At 40.7% G+C, this 14,594-nt stretch overlaps 1 protein-coding gene across 2 annotated transcripts in view; it reads left to right on the forward strand.

Annotated features, from left to right (window-relative positions):
• SH2D4B (SH2 domain containing 4B) overlaps nt 1–13,989 on the forward strand; it is a 172,798-nt gene extending 158,809 nt beyond the window's left edge. For both annotated transcript variants that reach the window (XM_048857591.2, XM_048857590.2), the window contains exons 7-8: nt 7,029–7,249; nt 10,790–13,989. In XM_048857591.2, coding sequence (XP_048713548.2) covers nt 7,029–7,249; nt 10,790–10,882 — 314 coding nt within the window. In that variant the 3' untranslated portion in view covers nt 10,883–13,989. The remainder of the gene's footprint in view (nt 1–7,028; nt 7,250–10,789) is intronic.
• The last annotated feature ends 605 nt before the right edge of the window (nt 13,990–14,594 follow it).

Genomic DNA, 14,594 nt, shown 5'->3' on the forward strand with positions numbered 1-14,594 from the left:
CTGAGAAGAAAAGCAAGCTCTGGCAAGGAAGATAGTGTTGTGTGAAAGCCTGCAGTGTTTTAACTGTGGGAGTTGGGAGCAGGTGAACAGGTTATTTTGAATTAAATGAACTGAGATTAAACATGTTTGGTGGTGTATGCCTGATTGTGATGGTCATTCAGACCCTGAAATATCCTCAGCTCAGTGTTCTCCAAATTATGTATGTCCTTCTCTTTTTTTATTCCCCTGCTGTAAAGCTGTTGGATTGCACACTTCCTGTTACTCCCAAGAAGGGCCCCAGGACAGTTCTGTCACTGTAAGAAGAAAGAGTGTAATCACAACCTCCCCTGCCACACACTTGTGTCATCAGCAGGATTTAAACCTGGGAATTGTAGCATCTCAGCACAGACCTTGACCACTTGAATTAATGGAGTAACTCCTTTAAGTGGTAGCAGAAGTAGGCTTTTGTCCATCAGTAGGCCAGCCCTTGGAAGGAGATGCAACATATGCACTATGAGATTGTTGTAAGAGTACCTTACCTGTTTATTTTCTAGTAGAGGTAAGTGTTGTTTATAAGAGAACCAGGCTCTAATCACTATTAAATCTTTTGTTTCTATATTCAAATTAGGGCAATATGACTGAGGATTGGATCTTTGCCTCAACAAGTAGTTTGACTTCAGAACTAGTTTCTGTGTCATTCTTGGCACATAGCATTTTATATTAGGATTTAATGATGTAGCTTCACATAATATATGTCACATGGATCCATAGTGGCACTATTCTTCCTTTGAACTGTTCAACGAGAGTAATTTTTAACAATTCAGATCTGAACACTTCTCTTTTCCTCCCTAACAACATTCTTTTGTTTTTGTGAAATGGACTAATTGACTTGTTAGGCTGATCATTTGCATGTCATTTCTAAACAGATGCATTTGTCTGCCTGGTTTGCATGTTTAGTGATAAGAGAATACAGTGCTTTCCAGAAAGGAGGCTACTGTTCCCATATTGTAGTCCTCATTTAGCCAAGCACTTAAACATGTGCTTACTATTATGACATACTAGAGTAAAGTCTACCAGGCCCACTTAGAATGGGGCCCCATTGGGTTAAGCAAAGTACCAACACAAGAAGAGATTGTCCCTGCCCCCAAAGAGCATGCCATCTAAATAGGCAAAAGGTGAAGGAAAAAAAGAGGTGAAATGACTTGTCTAAGGTCACACAGCAGGTTGGTGGGAGAGCTGGGAATAGATCCCAGGTTTTCTGAGTCTTAGTCATAAGAACATAAAAATGGCCATACTGGGTCAGACCAATGGTCTATCTAGCCCCATATCCTGTCTTCTAACAGTGGTCAATGCCAGATGCTTCAGAGGGAATGAACAGAACAGGGCAATTACCAAGTGATCCATCCCCTGTCATCTAGTCCCAGTATCTGGCAGTCAGAGCATTAGGGACATCCCTAATGCATGCCTGACCATCTTGGCCAATAGCCCTCGATAGACCTATGCTCCGTGAATTTATCTAATTCCTTTTTGAACCCAGTTATACTTTTGACCTTCACAACATCCCCTGGCAATGAGTTTCACAGGTTGACTGTGTGTTGTGTGAAGAAGTACTCCCTTTTATTTGTTTTAAACCTGCTGCATATTAATTTCATTGGGTGACCTCTGGTTCTTGTGTCATGCAAAGGCATAAATAACACTTCCTTATTCACTTTCTTCACACCATTCATGATTTTATAGACCTTTATCATGTCCCCCTGCTTAGTCGTCTCTTTGCCAAGCTGAACAATCTCAGTCTTTTTAATATTTTCTCATATAGCAACTGGTCCATACCCTTCTCTGTACATTTTCCAATTCTAATATATCTTTTTGAGATGGAGCAACCAGAACTGCACGCAGTATTTAAGGTGTGGGCATACCATGGATTTATATAGTATCATTTTGATATTTTCTGTCTTATCTATGCCTTCCTAATGGTTCCTAACATTCTGTTAGTGTTTTTGACTGTCACAGCACTTTGAGTGGATGTTTTCAGAGAACTATCCACAATGACACCAAAATCTTTTGAGTGATAACAGCTAATTTAGACCTCACCATTTTGTATGTAGAGTTTGGATTGTGTTTTCCAATGTGCATTACTTTGCATTTATCAGTATTGAATTTCATCTACCATTTTGTTGCCCAGTCACCCAGTTTAGTGAGATCTCTTTGTAACTCTTCACAGGCTGCTTTGGACTTAACTGTCTTGTAGTTTTGTATCATCTGCAAACTTTGACACCTCACTATTTACCCCTTTTTTCCAGATCATTTTTGAATATGTTGAACAGCACTGGTGCCCATACAGATCCTTGGGGGATGCTGCTATTCACCTCTCTTCACTGTGAAAACTGACCATTTATTCCTACCCTTCGTTTCCTGTCTTTTAACCAATTACTGATCCATGAGAGGAGGCCCTCTAATCACATGACAGCTTACTTTGCTTAAGAGCCTATGGTGATGGACCTTGTCAAAGGTTTTCTGAAAGTCCAAGTACACTATATCCATTGGATTACCCTTGTCTACATGTTTGTGGACCCCCCTCAAAGAATTTTAAATGATTGGTGAGGCATGATTTCCCTTTACACAAGCTATAGTGACTCTTCCCAAACAAATTTTACTCACCGATGTGCCTGATAATTCTATTCTTTGCTATAGTTTCAACCAGTTTGCCTAGTACTGAAGTTAGGCTTACTGGCCTGTATTTACCAGGGTTGCCTCTGGAGCCTTTTTAAAAAATCACTGTTACATTAATTATCCTCCAGTCATTTGGTACAGAGGCTGATTTAAGAAATAGGTTACTTAGCACAGTTAGTAGTTCTGCAATTTCACATCTGAGTTCCTGCAGAACTCTTGGGTGAATACCATCTGATCCCAGTGACTTATTACTGTTCGGTTTATCAATTTGTTTCAAAACCTTCTCTAATGACACCTCAGTCTGAGACAGTTCCTCATATTTGTCACCAAAAAAGAGTGGCTCAGGTTTGGGAATCTCCCTCACATCCTCTGCAGTGAAGCTGGATGCAAAGAATTTATTTAGCTTCTCTGCAACAGCCTTATCTTCCTTGAGTGCTCCTTTAGCACCTCAGTCATCCAGTAATTGTTTGGCAGACTTCCTGCTTTCTGACATACTTACTTTTTTTTTTTGCTGTTAGTTTTTGTGTCTCTTGCTAGTTGTTCTTCACATTCTGTTTTGGCCTGCCTAATTATACCTTTACACTTAACTTGCCAGAGTTTATGCTCCTTTCTATTTTCCTCAGTAGGATTTGTCGTCCAATTTTTAAAGGATGCCTTTTTGCCTCTAACCGCTTCTTTTAGTTCAGGGTCCTATATGCACTGCCTCTCCTTAAGTGCCGAATCTGGGCCTGTGTATATAGGGAATCTACCATGAGACACTTCTGCTTTGATTTCAGAAGGTATACTCTCACCTACCATAAATTGAAATTTGTTCCTCAGATCACAGTTATTAATACACTAAAGTATAACAAATTTACACAAGAAGTGTGGATTTGAACCATTGGATGCCACTGAGTGCTCGAAGTGTTTGTGGGATTCTGTAAAAGAAATGCAGAATCTTTTATCCCCATTAAACTGTAAACTTGGGACTATACCCATTCGAATGCATTGTATGACATGGCTGCCTAATCATCATAGTGATTTCCAACTTGTGTAGACATACTTGAGCTAGCTCTCATCATACCAGCTGTGAGAGTTCGGTCTTGAACCTGGGCCCATGGCGCCCCAGGCAGTGCTCGGACTGTGGCCACCACCTAGTAGCTCCCTGTAACCCGTGGAGAAGAGAACTAGAAGAGCTCTAGCTCACCTAATGCTCCTACAAAGCTCCTTACTGGAGGAGATGTCTGGCCCTACCGACTGTCTTGGATGTACTACTTAAGCCCAGAAAGAGTCAAAGGAAGTCATCTGAGCATGTAGGTGGATTCCTGCTTGGCTGTCACTTAGTCCCCTGAATCCTGTGCTTTGTCTTCCTGCCTTCCAGCTCGTTCCTACCCTCCTTATCCCAGATCCTCCTCCACTCCAGGTTCCTGCTTTCCTGCCCTGCTCCAGATCCCTGCTCCTCCACCTTATCCCTGACTCAAACTTGGCCCCTGGCTTGACTCCTGACTTGGGATTCAACTCTTGGCTGGAATCCTGACTCAGGATTTGACCACTAGACTTAACTGCCTACACCTTGGTCCTTACAATAGTGTGCCAAAAGAAGTGGTGTAGCCAACGTAGCTCAAGCAGAGGCGAGTTGCAGAATGGGTTAGCTCTGCCAAGTAAAAACTTGGCTGAATCCTGTGGGCATGTATTCGGCATGGCTGGCCTGTGCTGCTACTCTCTGTTCTACCCCAAGTACATTGTAGGTTGATGAAAATTAGCACAAGTATGTCTCCATGAGTTGGCATCATGCCCATAGCTCATAATGTAGCCATAGCTATAGACTATAATTTGATAGACTTATCATATGTTGATTAGAGCAAGTTTAGAATACTATTTGCAAAGAAGTGAGTTGCACTATCTACGAACATTAATTTACTACTTTTGTCATATGCTTATCCAGAATTGATTTTAAAAAAAACAAGAGAAGTTAGTAGAGATGGGCTGGAGCTGTTGTTAAAATCTGATCCTGTTTTCTAGAAGACAAAACCAGACATATGTACACAAAAAGGGGGAAGAAAAGAACAGCAAAGATTTAAAAAAATGCAGGTTCTGTCTCTGGTGTTGACTCTTACTTGCAACCTCACTGCTGGAAAACACACAGGCATGGCACTTGGTCTTATTAGCCACTCTGAGACCTGGCAAATTCATGCCACCATCGGGCAGTTTAGGGCATTTCATTGAGTTGCTCTCTCTGATCCCAGGATCAAGCAGTGTTGCAAAATATGCAATCTTGAACTGCTAAGACAGACTTGTAAGACAGAAGGAAAAAGAAGAGAGATAGGAAAGAGAAGAAATAAGTCAGGGAAGGAAAAGGATGCCTGGGGTGAAGTATGGGGATGAAGTCTCACATCCCAGGTGGCATTTGGGATCTAGCCAAAGCTGGTGGAAGTGGCAATGTCATTTGGCTGCCTCTCTCTGGTCAGAAAATCTTTCAAGATTAGAATGAGGAAGGTCTAGAGTCCCAGGAGATGGTAGGGCTGGAAGTCATGAAGGCGAAGCTCGCTTTTTCCCCTCCTCTCACTTTTCAGTCAGCCAGCATCACACTCCATTAGATTTTCCCAAAAGAGTCTCTCTTTGAGGTACCTCAAAGGGAGTGATGGGGGGAATAGCCCATCCTCTTATTATTTTGTGCACCAATTAGGCCTGATTACCAACACATCAATTTTGGTTCACTAATTTCTGATCCCACACTTCTCTTGTTTACCAGGCATATTCTTAACACAGTCCTTGAGTTTTGGTTGGACTAACTCAGTCTTTCTGTCTCCTTTTTGCACCTTTTCTCATCAACATTTATTATAGGTTATTATGACAGTTTATGAGCCTTCATTCAACTTTTCATAGTTGAGCTCACAATTAGAGTAAATTTGTAGGCCCAGTTATTACGACAGGGCATAGCCCAGTTATGTGGATGTTTCTGACTGTACCTTTCATTGGGTATTTTAGGGTTCTATATTACTCTCTGTCTACATTCAGAACTCTCAACAATGTCAATTTTGGGTCCCTGATTGAGATAACATATGACTCTTGTCCTCTAAAGAAAGTTAAGGTCTTTCTAAACTAAAAGAAACAAAATATTTCCAGAACTTCCTCGTTTGGGGTGAGATTTTCAAAGCTACCAGGGAGATTTGGACACTTTTATTTTCCATTAACTTTAATCTGATCCCCCAAATGGTTTTGAAAATCCAAGCTTTGATCTTTCTTGAATCTGCTAAGTAAGTTAGTGGTCATTAGCTAGCAAAGAAACTTCTCCTAGCTGTGAGCCAGTTGCTCAATAAGGGAGGGGGAGAAGACAAAGATATAACCTCATTCCTCTCCATATTGGCCTTTGGAATGAGCCACCACATAAAGTTGAGCAGTCTGCATAATGCTACTGAATGGTGCAGCGTGTAACTCTCATGCATACCAAGCAGCCCCAGGGAGATTGCATCTCCGGGGACACAATCTTTCTCCCTGTCTCCTGAAGGGCATTGCAACCCTTCAGGAGTCTGGAAGTGGTGTTTTGTACAGTCAGAGATTCCAAGACAAGAAGGGGCCATTGTGATAATCCAGTCTGACCTCCTATATAACACAGGCCATAGAACTTCCCCCAAATAATTTCTAAAGCAGATTTTTTAGAAGAACCTCCCATCTTGATTTAAAAATGGTCAGTGGTGGACAATCCACTATGACCCTGGGTAAATTGTTCCAATGGTTAATTACTCTCACTGTTAAAAATTTACACCTTATTTCCAGTCTGAATTTGTCTAGCTTCAACTTCCAGCCACTGGATCACATTATACCTTTCTCTGCTAGATTGAAGATTGCCTTAATTATTAACTGCAAAACATTTTGAGATGATCAGATCAGAGGTACTATATTACCTGACGAAAAGTATAATTATAATGGCCAATAGCCCCTGAGTACCCATGATACAGAAACTGCAACCCCTGGACATTCTGGTGCTCTATCTATTCTGATATTGCCTTTCTTTCAGTGGCTTAGAATGTAGATACTGAATCCGGAGACTAAATGACCTTTTCTATTTAATTCATTTCTCTAGGGGTTGTATTTGTGCACATCTTTAGGAGAACTGTGAGGACAGTGGGGATGTGGTAAAACAGGTGGAAATAATGATTAATAATCACATAAGTAACAAATTAAGCATGCAGAATTCCATCAAAGACAGGTAATAATTACTGAGTCCCCTGAGCTGTAACCTCCTAGCACAATCACATTCCACTGTAAGTGCTTGAACACTTGAGAGGCCTTGCCCGTTTCAGCTTCATCTCCCCCTTTAATGCATGTCTATTTCATTTTAATTACTATGTTCTTCAGGGCCCATTATGTGATGACTGTGGCCTCTTTCTTCTTGGCAGGTATTATTAGCCGCCAGGAGGCAGAAGAGCTGCTAATGAACAAGTCTGAAGGAGCATTCCTGGTGCGGGTCAGTGAGAAAATCTGGGGCTACGCCTTGTCTTATCGCCAACGGAGTGGGTTCAAACACTTTTTGGTGGATGCTTCGGGGGATTTCTACAGTTTCTTGGGCGTGGATCCCAACCGGCATGCGACACTCACGGATCTTATTGATTTTCACAAGGTATCACTTCTTGTGGAAAGATCAATCACTGAACTCAGCAGATTAATAAATTAAAGAGGAACCATGTAATTTGAAACCAACCTAGAAAGTAGAAATAACCATAGTGAAAAGCTAAACGAGTGTACATTGGCTCTAGTCAGAATGTACAAATTAAACTTCATACACCTGGAGTTTTGTTTCTCTGCTGAAGTGAACCAGTGAATTTTTTTTTCCAGTTTCAAAATCTTCAGTATCCATTTGTGTCCCATTCTAACCAGCTTTGTATGCACTGCCTGCTTTGAAGGACCAAAAGATGCATTAATAGGGACTGGCAGAGCTAACACTTTCTGAACTTCTTTGGTCTGCAAAATTTGGTTGGAAATATTACAAGAAAAGGGCTTTTAATTTAGTTAAGTTTACCATGAGCCTTTGACAACTCTACATGGCCAGGAACTGGCTCTTCTGGAAGTTGTGCTTCCTACGGGCCAGTCTGTGACTAAAAAGCAGCACAGTTTTTGATGGGAAAGGTTATTTTTACTTTCTCATGTGTCTCTGTCCATCAATTTTTCTTCTGTTTTTCTCTTTATCCTCACCCATATTGTTCCCTTCTTCTATAGAATTTCCTTCACTTTTCCTTCTCTCCTGTTTTGTCTCATCTTTGTTTCACTCTCATTCCAGTGGACTTTTTCTCCTCTGACTATTTCCATGTCCCATTTCTCCCCAGACAACATGTAAGGAGCTTTCCTTTTCTTCCCCTAATTTCCCCTCTTCTCTGCTCCCAATTTCCCTTCCCACTTCTCTCTTTCTTGAGGTGCCATGAACTTCAGTTTGTAGCACCTCTGCAGGCTTGCTCCACACATACGCACACTCTATTCCTTCCCCCAGTGAACCTCTTGTTATTACTTATTATACTGAGCAACAGAGGGGAAATTCTTCTCTGTGACACTGGGGTAAATCTGCAATAATTTACTAGATTTACATCAGTTTAATGGAGATGAGAAGTTGGGCCTACACATGAGGGCACCGCAGAACATGACAGTTCCTGCTTGAAGGAATTTACACTGCAAGTAAGAAACAGACCATGGAGTCAGAGCAGAGTGTAATATTCTACATAAATAGCTTGGGACAGATTCCTGGCCTCTCTCAAGAAATGGCACAAGAAGAGGTCTTAAAACTGCCTTAATGCAGCAGCTGAGAATTTAAGTAGCATAGGAGAAATATGAGCCTGCCTCACACCTTCTATTTGTCCACTCCAAAGAGGGGTGGGGCCAGAGTGCAATGTGCTCCAGTGATCCTGGCTAGAGGAACAACTCCTCGAGACCATTATCCCCTGGCACAAGGTAGAGCAGCCATAGATGGTTCTAACTTCAGTTCGGGGGGAGGGGACGGGGCGGTAGAAAGGTGGCATAGTGCTGCCTATGCTGTGGATCTAGCCCGTTATACGTACAACACAAACCCCACATGATAAGCAGAAGGAAAGCTGAGCCTAGACACCTCTATTTTATTTTATATATTTGAAGAAGCCTTCATGCTGGCTGTCTTTTTCAAAGTCAGTGCGTCTCTTTGTACTGTCTCCTACAGAAACAAGCAGCACCTAGATTGGTATATTGGAGAGGGACTCTCAGGAGACTCCTGGCCAGGGACAGAAGAGTGCATCTACAGTTGCACAGCCGGCACTTAAACAAGGAACTCAGTCCCTCAGGCAGGAGTTCTGGCAGCCGTGATGTCTCCTCCTCTTTTTTGGGGCAATCAAGTCTGACAAAAGTTCCTGTATTTCCCTTGTTTTCTCCTTGCCCATCATAGGCAATAACCACACAAGACAGCCCATCCGTCAGCAAAGAGAACAAGGGCACCTGTCAGAAGCAAAATGTCTATTAAGGCTAGGCATTAAGGAAAAAATATTCCTGGGGGGCGTCCCCGATGATAAAATTGACAGGTGTGGTTATGACAGGCTGATTAGAGAAGCTGCTCTTCCTCTAAAGTGACCACCCAGTTCTCTTTTAATTGCCTGGCTTAGTGGACATATGTAAAACTGGTCAGTTTGCTCCTGAGTGTCAGTTCCTGTCTTCCATATCATCGTCTCTGAAACTTTTCTGTCTGCCCTTACCTCTGAAGTGCACTCTCAAATCCTCCACAGCCTTTTAATGGCCAGCGACACAATGCCAGAGGATGTGAAAGCAGCACAATGAAAATTACCATAATCTCTTCCAGATCCTGCCCCAGTTCTGTTTTAGATGAAACTCCTTCAGGAAGGTTCCTGGTCTTTTGTCATGGTTAAGATGAACTGTAGGTGGATTCATTTATCTTCAGAGCCCAAAGTTTACTGTGATCCCAAAGACCACAGCAAAAGCTGTAAGAATTCAGAGCCAGCCACCAGCACTAAAGGGGCTAGGAAATGACAGTAGTACAGAGCTTGACTCTCTTTCCTCTTCTTTGCCTCATTCTGGTCTTTATTTGGAGACACTGGTTAATGTGGATGTTGGGAGATTGTCAGGTCAGGTAACTACTACCCAACTTTACAGCCACAAAAGATCACGTGGCACCAGTCAGTCTAATGTTTATATGAGTTTTTACAACCAGTAGGGTTTATTTTTGCATAGAAATATAGTGTTGAAAGCAGCAAACATTATAATTAAGTTGAGAGTGGCTTTCCCTACTAAACCCCTGTCTCTGCTTGCCCATAACGTTCCCACAATGTTTCCATTTGGATAGGAAATTTCCATACTTGTTTTCAACCCAACATAGTGATTGGGCATGGACCAAGACTGGGATTTTCAATGGGGCCTAAAGGAGTTAGGCACTCAAATTCCCATTGAGTTTAATTGAGAATTGGGCACCTTTGAAAATCCCAGCCCAATAACTTGGATCTAAATTTGGATTCAGCTGCATTCCTAACTTTGGGATGTTCTGATCTATGGTTTTGCCCCATATCTAATCCCTAAATCATTTTTAATAGACTAATTAAATTGTTTCAGTCATTTTTAATGAGTAACAAAACGGAATTCCCTTGATTTATGCAACTCTTATTTTCCCACTCAATTTTTACTGTATTCTAAAGTGCCAGTTTATATAATGAATAACAGTCTCTACGCTAACAATGGAAAATGGTTTAGTTTTTTATTCCATTCTTTTTATATTGGCATACAGTTATCAGAGGGTGGCACAGATTATGCGGAGCACTAAGAAGGATGTGGAACTAGCATGATCCTTTCCCCTGACTGTGTGGAATAGGGAATATCAGTCCCTGTATAAAGGAGAGGTAAAGAAATAGCTGTTTTTTGTATGGGCAGCTCCACACCTTGAAGAGAGAGGAGGAGCTGCTGGTATCCCAGTGTACGTTTTATCAGGTGCACATTTGTGTGTCGACTTAGAATTGCAGATAATCATTTTTTAAGATGTGTAGTTGGACAACAGCAGCCAGTTTCTCATCTCACCAAAGGGTTGGTCCTTACTTGAATTGGGTGGGGATCTTCTTTTTTGCCGTGGTTTTGTTTCTCGAGGGGACAGGAGAAGGCTGAAGTACTTTTGAATGATACTGTAAATGTCCTTTTATCTTTTCAGGAAGAAATTATCACATCCTCAGGTGGAGAGTTACTACTGGAACCATGTGGACAGAGGAAGAACCCACCTGACTACAGTTCTTTGTTTGAATGACTGTTTTCAGTCTTTAGGACTAGAATGAAAATCCTATGGATAGTTAAAATAGTATGTTAGTTATCAAATCTTCAGTCACTAGCTGTTTGAACAGCAAACTACCACCACTAAAAGGTCCTAGAAGCAACCGTTTGATACCTGATTTGTGGTAATTATTTATGTCACCAAGAGTTTAAAGATGGGAGAATACTGACTGACTACAGGTGAAGACAATCCCCAGTGGTCCTTCTAAGAGATGTGGTCAACTGGCATTGACACTCAAGGTTATTTTAATTTTTCAACTAATGTCCAGGGTTGAAAATGCTAACTGACATGACTTTAAGAAGGAAGGTGAACTACTCTATGCATTCATAAGACATTGTATGAAATACTAATATGTTGAATTAGGTTCTTTCCTGTGACATCGAGTTTGCTAGTTTCCAATGACAATCTCATCAGTCAGTCTTGCAGTTTTGCAAATGGATTTTAAAAACTTGTGTAATTTGTGATATCTTATTGTTTACTTTCAAATTCAGGCCTATAAAGTGAAGTTTCCCTCAGAGCAGACAGTCCCCACAAGACCCTGTGCACTATTAAAGACTTTATGGGTCCAGTGGCAATGGAAAGCCTTTCACCTATTTTATAGAAGATGGTCAATTATTCGGCACCATGTAGCTAATCACTGTTTCCAACAGGGAAAAAAAAACACCTACAAGATTTAAAACTTTCACAAATCATTTTATGTTGGGAATGTAATTTTGAAACTTGAAGTAATGAATGAATTAAGGATGGGGAAATCACTCTGGATAAAATATGAAGTGACCTGAATCTTCACCCAAAACTTTAGCCAATCCCTGACATTTCTCTACTTTCAATGATGCCCAAGCCACATCTTGCAGTTTCCTGGCTTCACTTTTTTATAGTTCCAGACACTCCCTTACCAGTTCTGCTAGCCGAGGAGTTAGACAGATCCATGTATAAGGCATGAAGTATTTATTAGATATCATGCCTGTTCACTTTTACATATGAGGCAGAGAGCTCTTAAAGCATTTGTTACAGCAACATACTAAATATCAGAACACATATAAAGGAACAGATATACCGAAGTGAGTAACTTAGGGTAGCTGCTTAGACTTAGTAGATTGATAAGTTGGAGATCATTCCATTAGACAAGTTATGAAGTATAAAGAAGAAGAGTTTTAAAGAACTCTCACTGGCCTCCTGGTTTGCTTTCAGGTCCCTTTGCAAGGAGCTGGCAGTTGGACTCAGCTGGGGTATACAGATGTTTCCCCTTTCAGTTCCTCAGATCCTATTCCTCCCTTCCCCGGGAGGGCATCATTTCAGAATTGTCTGGCCATGCTGAAGGTTTGTTTACAACATATAGCATAATGTATTTGATATGAGTCATTCTCAGTGGAGGGACGTAATTGAAATGGCCTTGTGACTCCTTAAGTGAGTAGTTTCTCCATCCTTTTCAGATACTTAGGGCCCATTTTGAATAATGAGGGACTTTGCCCGCAGCTACATCTCACATCTCATTTCCTTTGCCTGTTCCTTGAAATTCTTCCCTCTTAACTCCAACCTTTGTGCCTCTCTCTCACTTTCAGCTTTGTGCCTAAATTCATAATATTCTCATGCTTGGAACAGCCTCACAATTCATATGTGCCACTCTCCCACATCCCCTTAGAACCTTTTTCTTATTGTTGAATCCCTTCCTCCTGAGAGGGTGACTCCATTTGTTTGTGCCCTTGAATGGGTATCCTGTGTATTGTATCTTTCAGAATTAGACTGTAAGCTGATCTTCAGGGGAAGGGACCTTGTCTTTACATGTTTGTTAAGCACCACCAACACTTATGGTGTTACACATAATAAATGCTCTTCATAATGCTTTTCATAATGACAGCAGCTTTCCTCATTATTGCCTCTTCCCATCCTTGTTGAAATCAGAAAATTCAGACATGTCTTGCAATATCATATAGGATATTTTCCATTTGTTAACGTTAGCTTTTTGTGAGATTAAATCTATCTGTGTTTGTGATTTGTGAGGAAGAATTTCAGTTAGCTTTCCACAGAGGGAAATTTAGTTGGACAGTTTCTATGTGATTTGCATTGGTCACATTGGCTCAGGTTTCTGTATTACCTCAAAAGGTTGTCTAAGAAGTTAGGGTTCAGTCTAAATTATAATCAGGGCTCACTGAGTGTATTGTTCACTTTCTGGATCAGCCATTCTCATCATAGGGTACTCTGATGTGAATGCAACTAAGATTTCTTCACCAAATATGTTTGGAAAATTAGGATAGTCTTTTAAGAGGCTGATATCTTGGGAAGCAGTGTGACCTAGCAGTTTGAATGGGTGACTGGGAGTCAAGAGGTCTGGGTTGTCTTCAGAACTTGGCCATTGGCTCAACAGTGGAACTCTTGCAAGTCACTGAGTCTTTGTGCTTCAATTTACCATCCTGGAAAAAGGGGATAATAATACAGACTCCTCCACTTTTGTAAACTGTTTTCAGATCCTCAGATAAAATGTTATGTATGCTGAAAGTAGGACACATTGTTTTCCAATTCTTTTCAGGTTTACCTCCCTGTAGTATTCAGCATTTACAATTATGAGAATATTTGTGTACATAAAGTTGAAGCTGCCTTGTTCTGTATAAAGAATTAATATTCATAAGATGTTGGCAATAACAAAATTATTCTTTTCTAAATTATACATTTCCCAGGAACTGTCTACATTTTTGGATATAGGACAAGAAAACTTGAAAGTTTGGATCTTTAGCCTACCTGTCCTGTCCTAATTAATATGTATGAGACAACCAAACAGTTTTCAATTCATGATATATTTCCTACTTTTTTGGGTCTGCATTCCATGCATGTCTCATATTTTAGGTTTTACCTGGCTTTAAAATAAATTCCTTGTAAGTTCTCCTGCAAATGAAATTACTAGCTGGAAAACCGCAATTTCATCTTGAGAGTTTTATTATGTTAATAAATGTCAGGATTCTCAAATAAAGGAATTGCTTTTTTTCCACAGCCCCACAGAAGTAATGAAAAACATCCAGCCAACTCATAGAGAACTGCAGAGTAAAACTTGACAATATATAACCAAAAGTATTGGAAATAAAATACAGTGCAACTTAACTGAAGATAAATTTCAAAGAAAACAAAAGGACATCATAGTAGACAGAAATTAAAAAGAACAGAAGCTTTCCTAGGTAAAGATGTGCAGCTGCTGCTAATACACTGGAGGGTAGTGGGGGAAATACAAGAGTAGAGACATTTTCTGAGCTAACAAATGCTTGTTGCTGCCTTCCAGAAAACAAATGGACTATGAAAAGGTAACTAGTGAGTGGGAGGTACAGAATGGGGGAAAGTAATTTAGAAAATGAAGGGAGAATTAAAACAATGAGACAATGTGTTTATCCCATTGTTTTTTTTTTTAATTACTATATTTTTGAAGTCCTTGGAGGAAACTCAGAAGATTGCTGTCTTCCCCAAATCACAATGCTTAAAATGCAAGTGGAGCCTGAGCCACAACATTCAGAACTGCATTTCAAACTCCCGAAGTCCAGGGACGTTGGCTTAGCCTAACAGAGATTCCAAGCTGCACAAAGTCCAATGCCAACTCTATCCACATATTTATTCAAGTGACACCATCATAGGACCTAATCACATTAGCCATGCCATCAGGGGCCCGTTCACCTGCACATCTACAAATGTGATATATGCCATAATG

This window comes from Caretta caretta, chromosome 7 (genome assembly GCF_965140235.1).
Source record: "Caretta caretta isolate rCarCar2 chromosome 7, rCarCar1.hap1, whole genome shotgun sequence".
Lineage (NCBI taxonomy): Eukaryota > Metazoa > Chordata > Testudines > Cheloniidae > Caretta > Caretta caretta.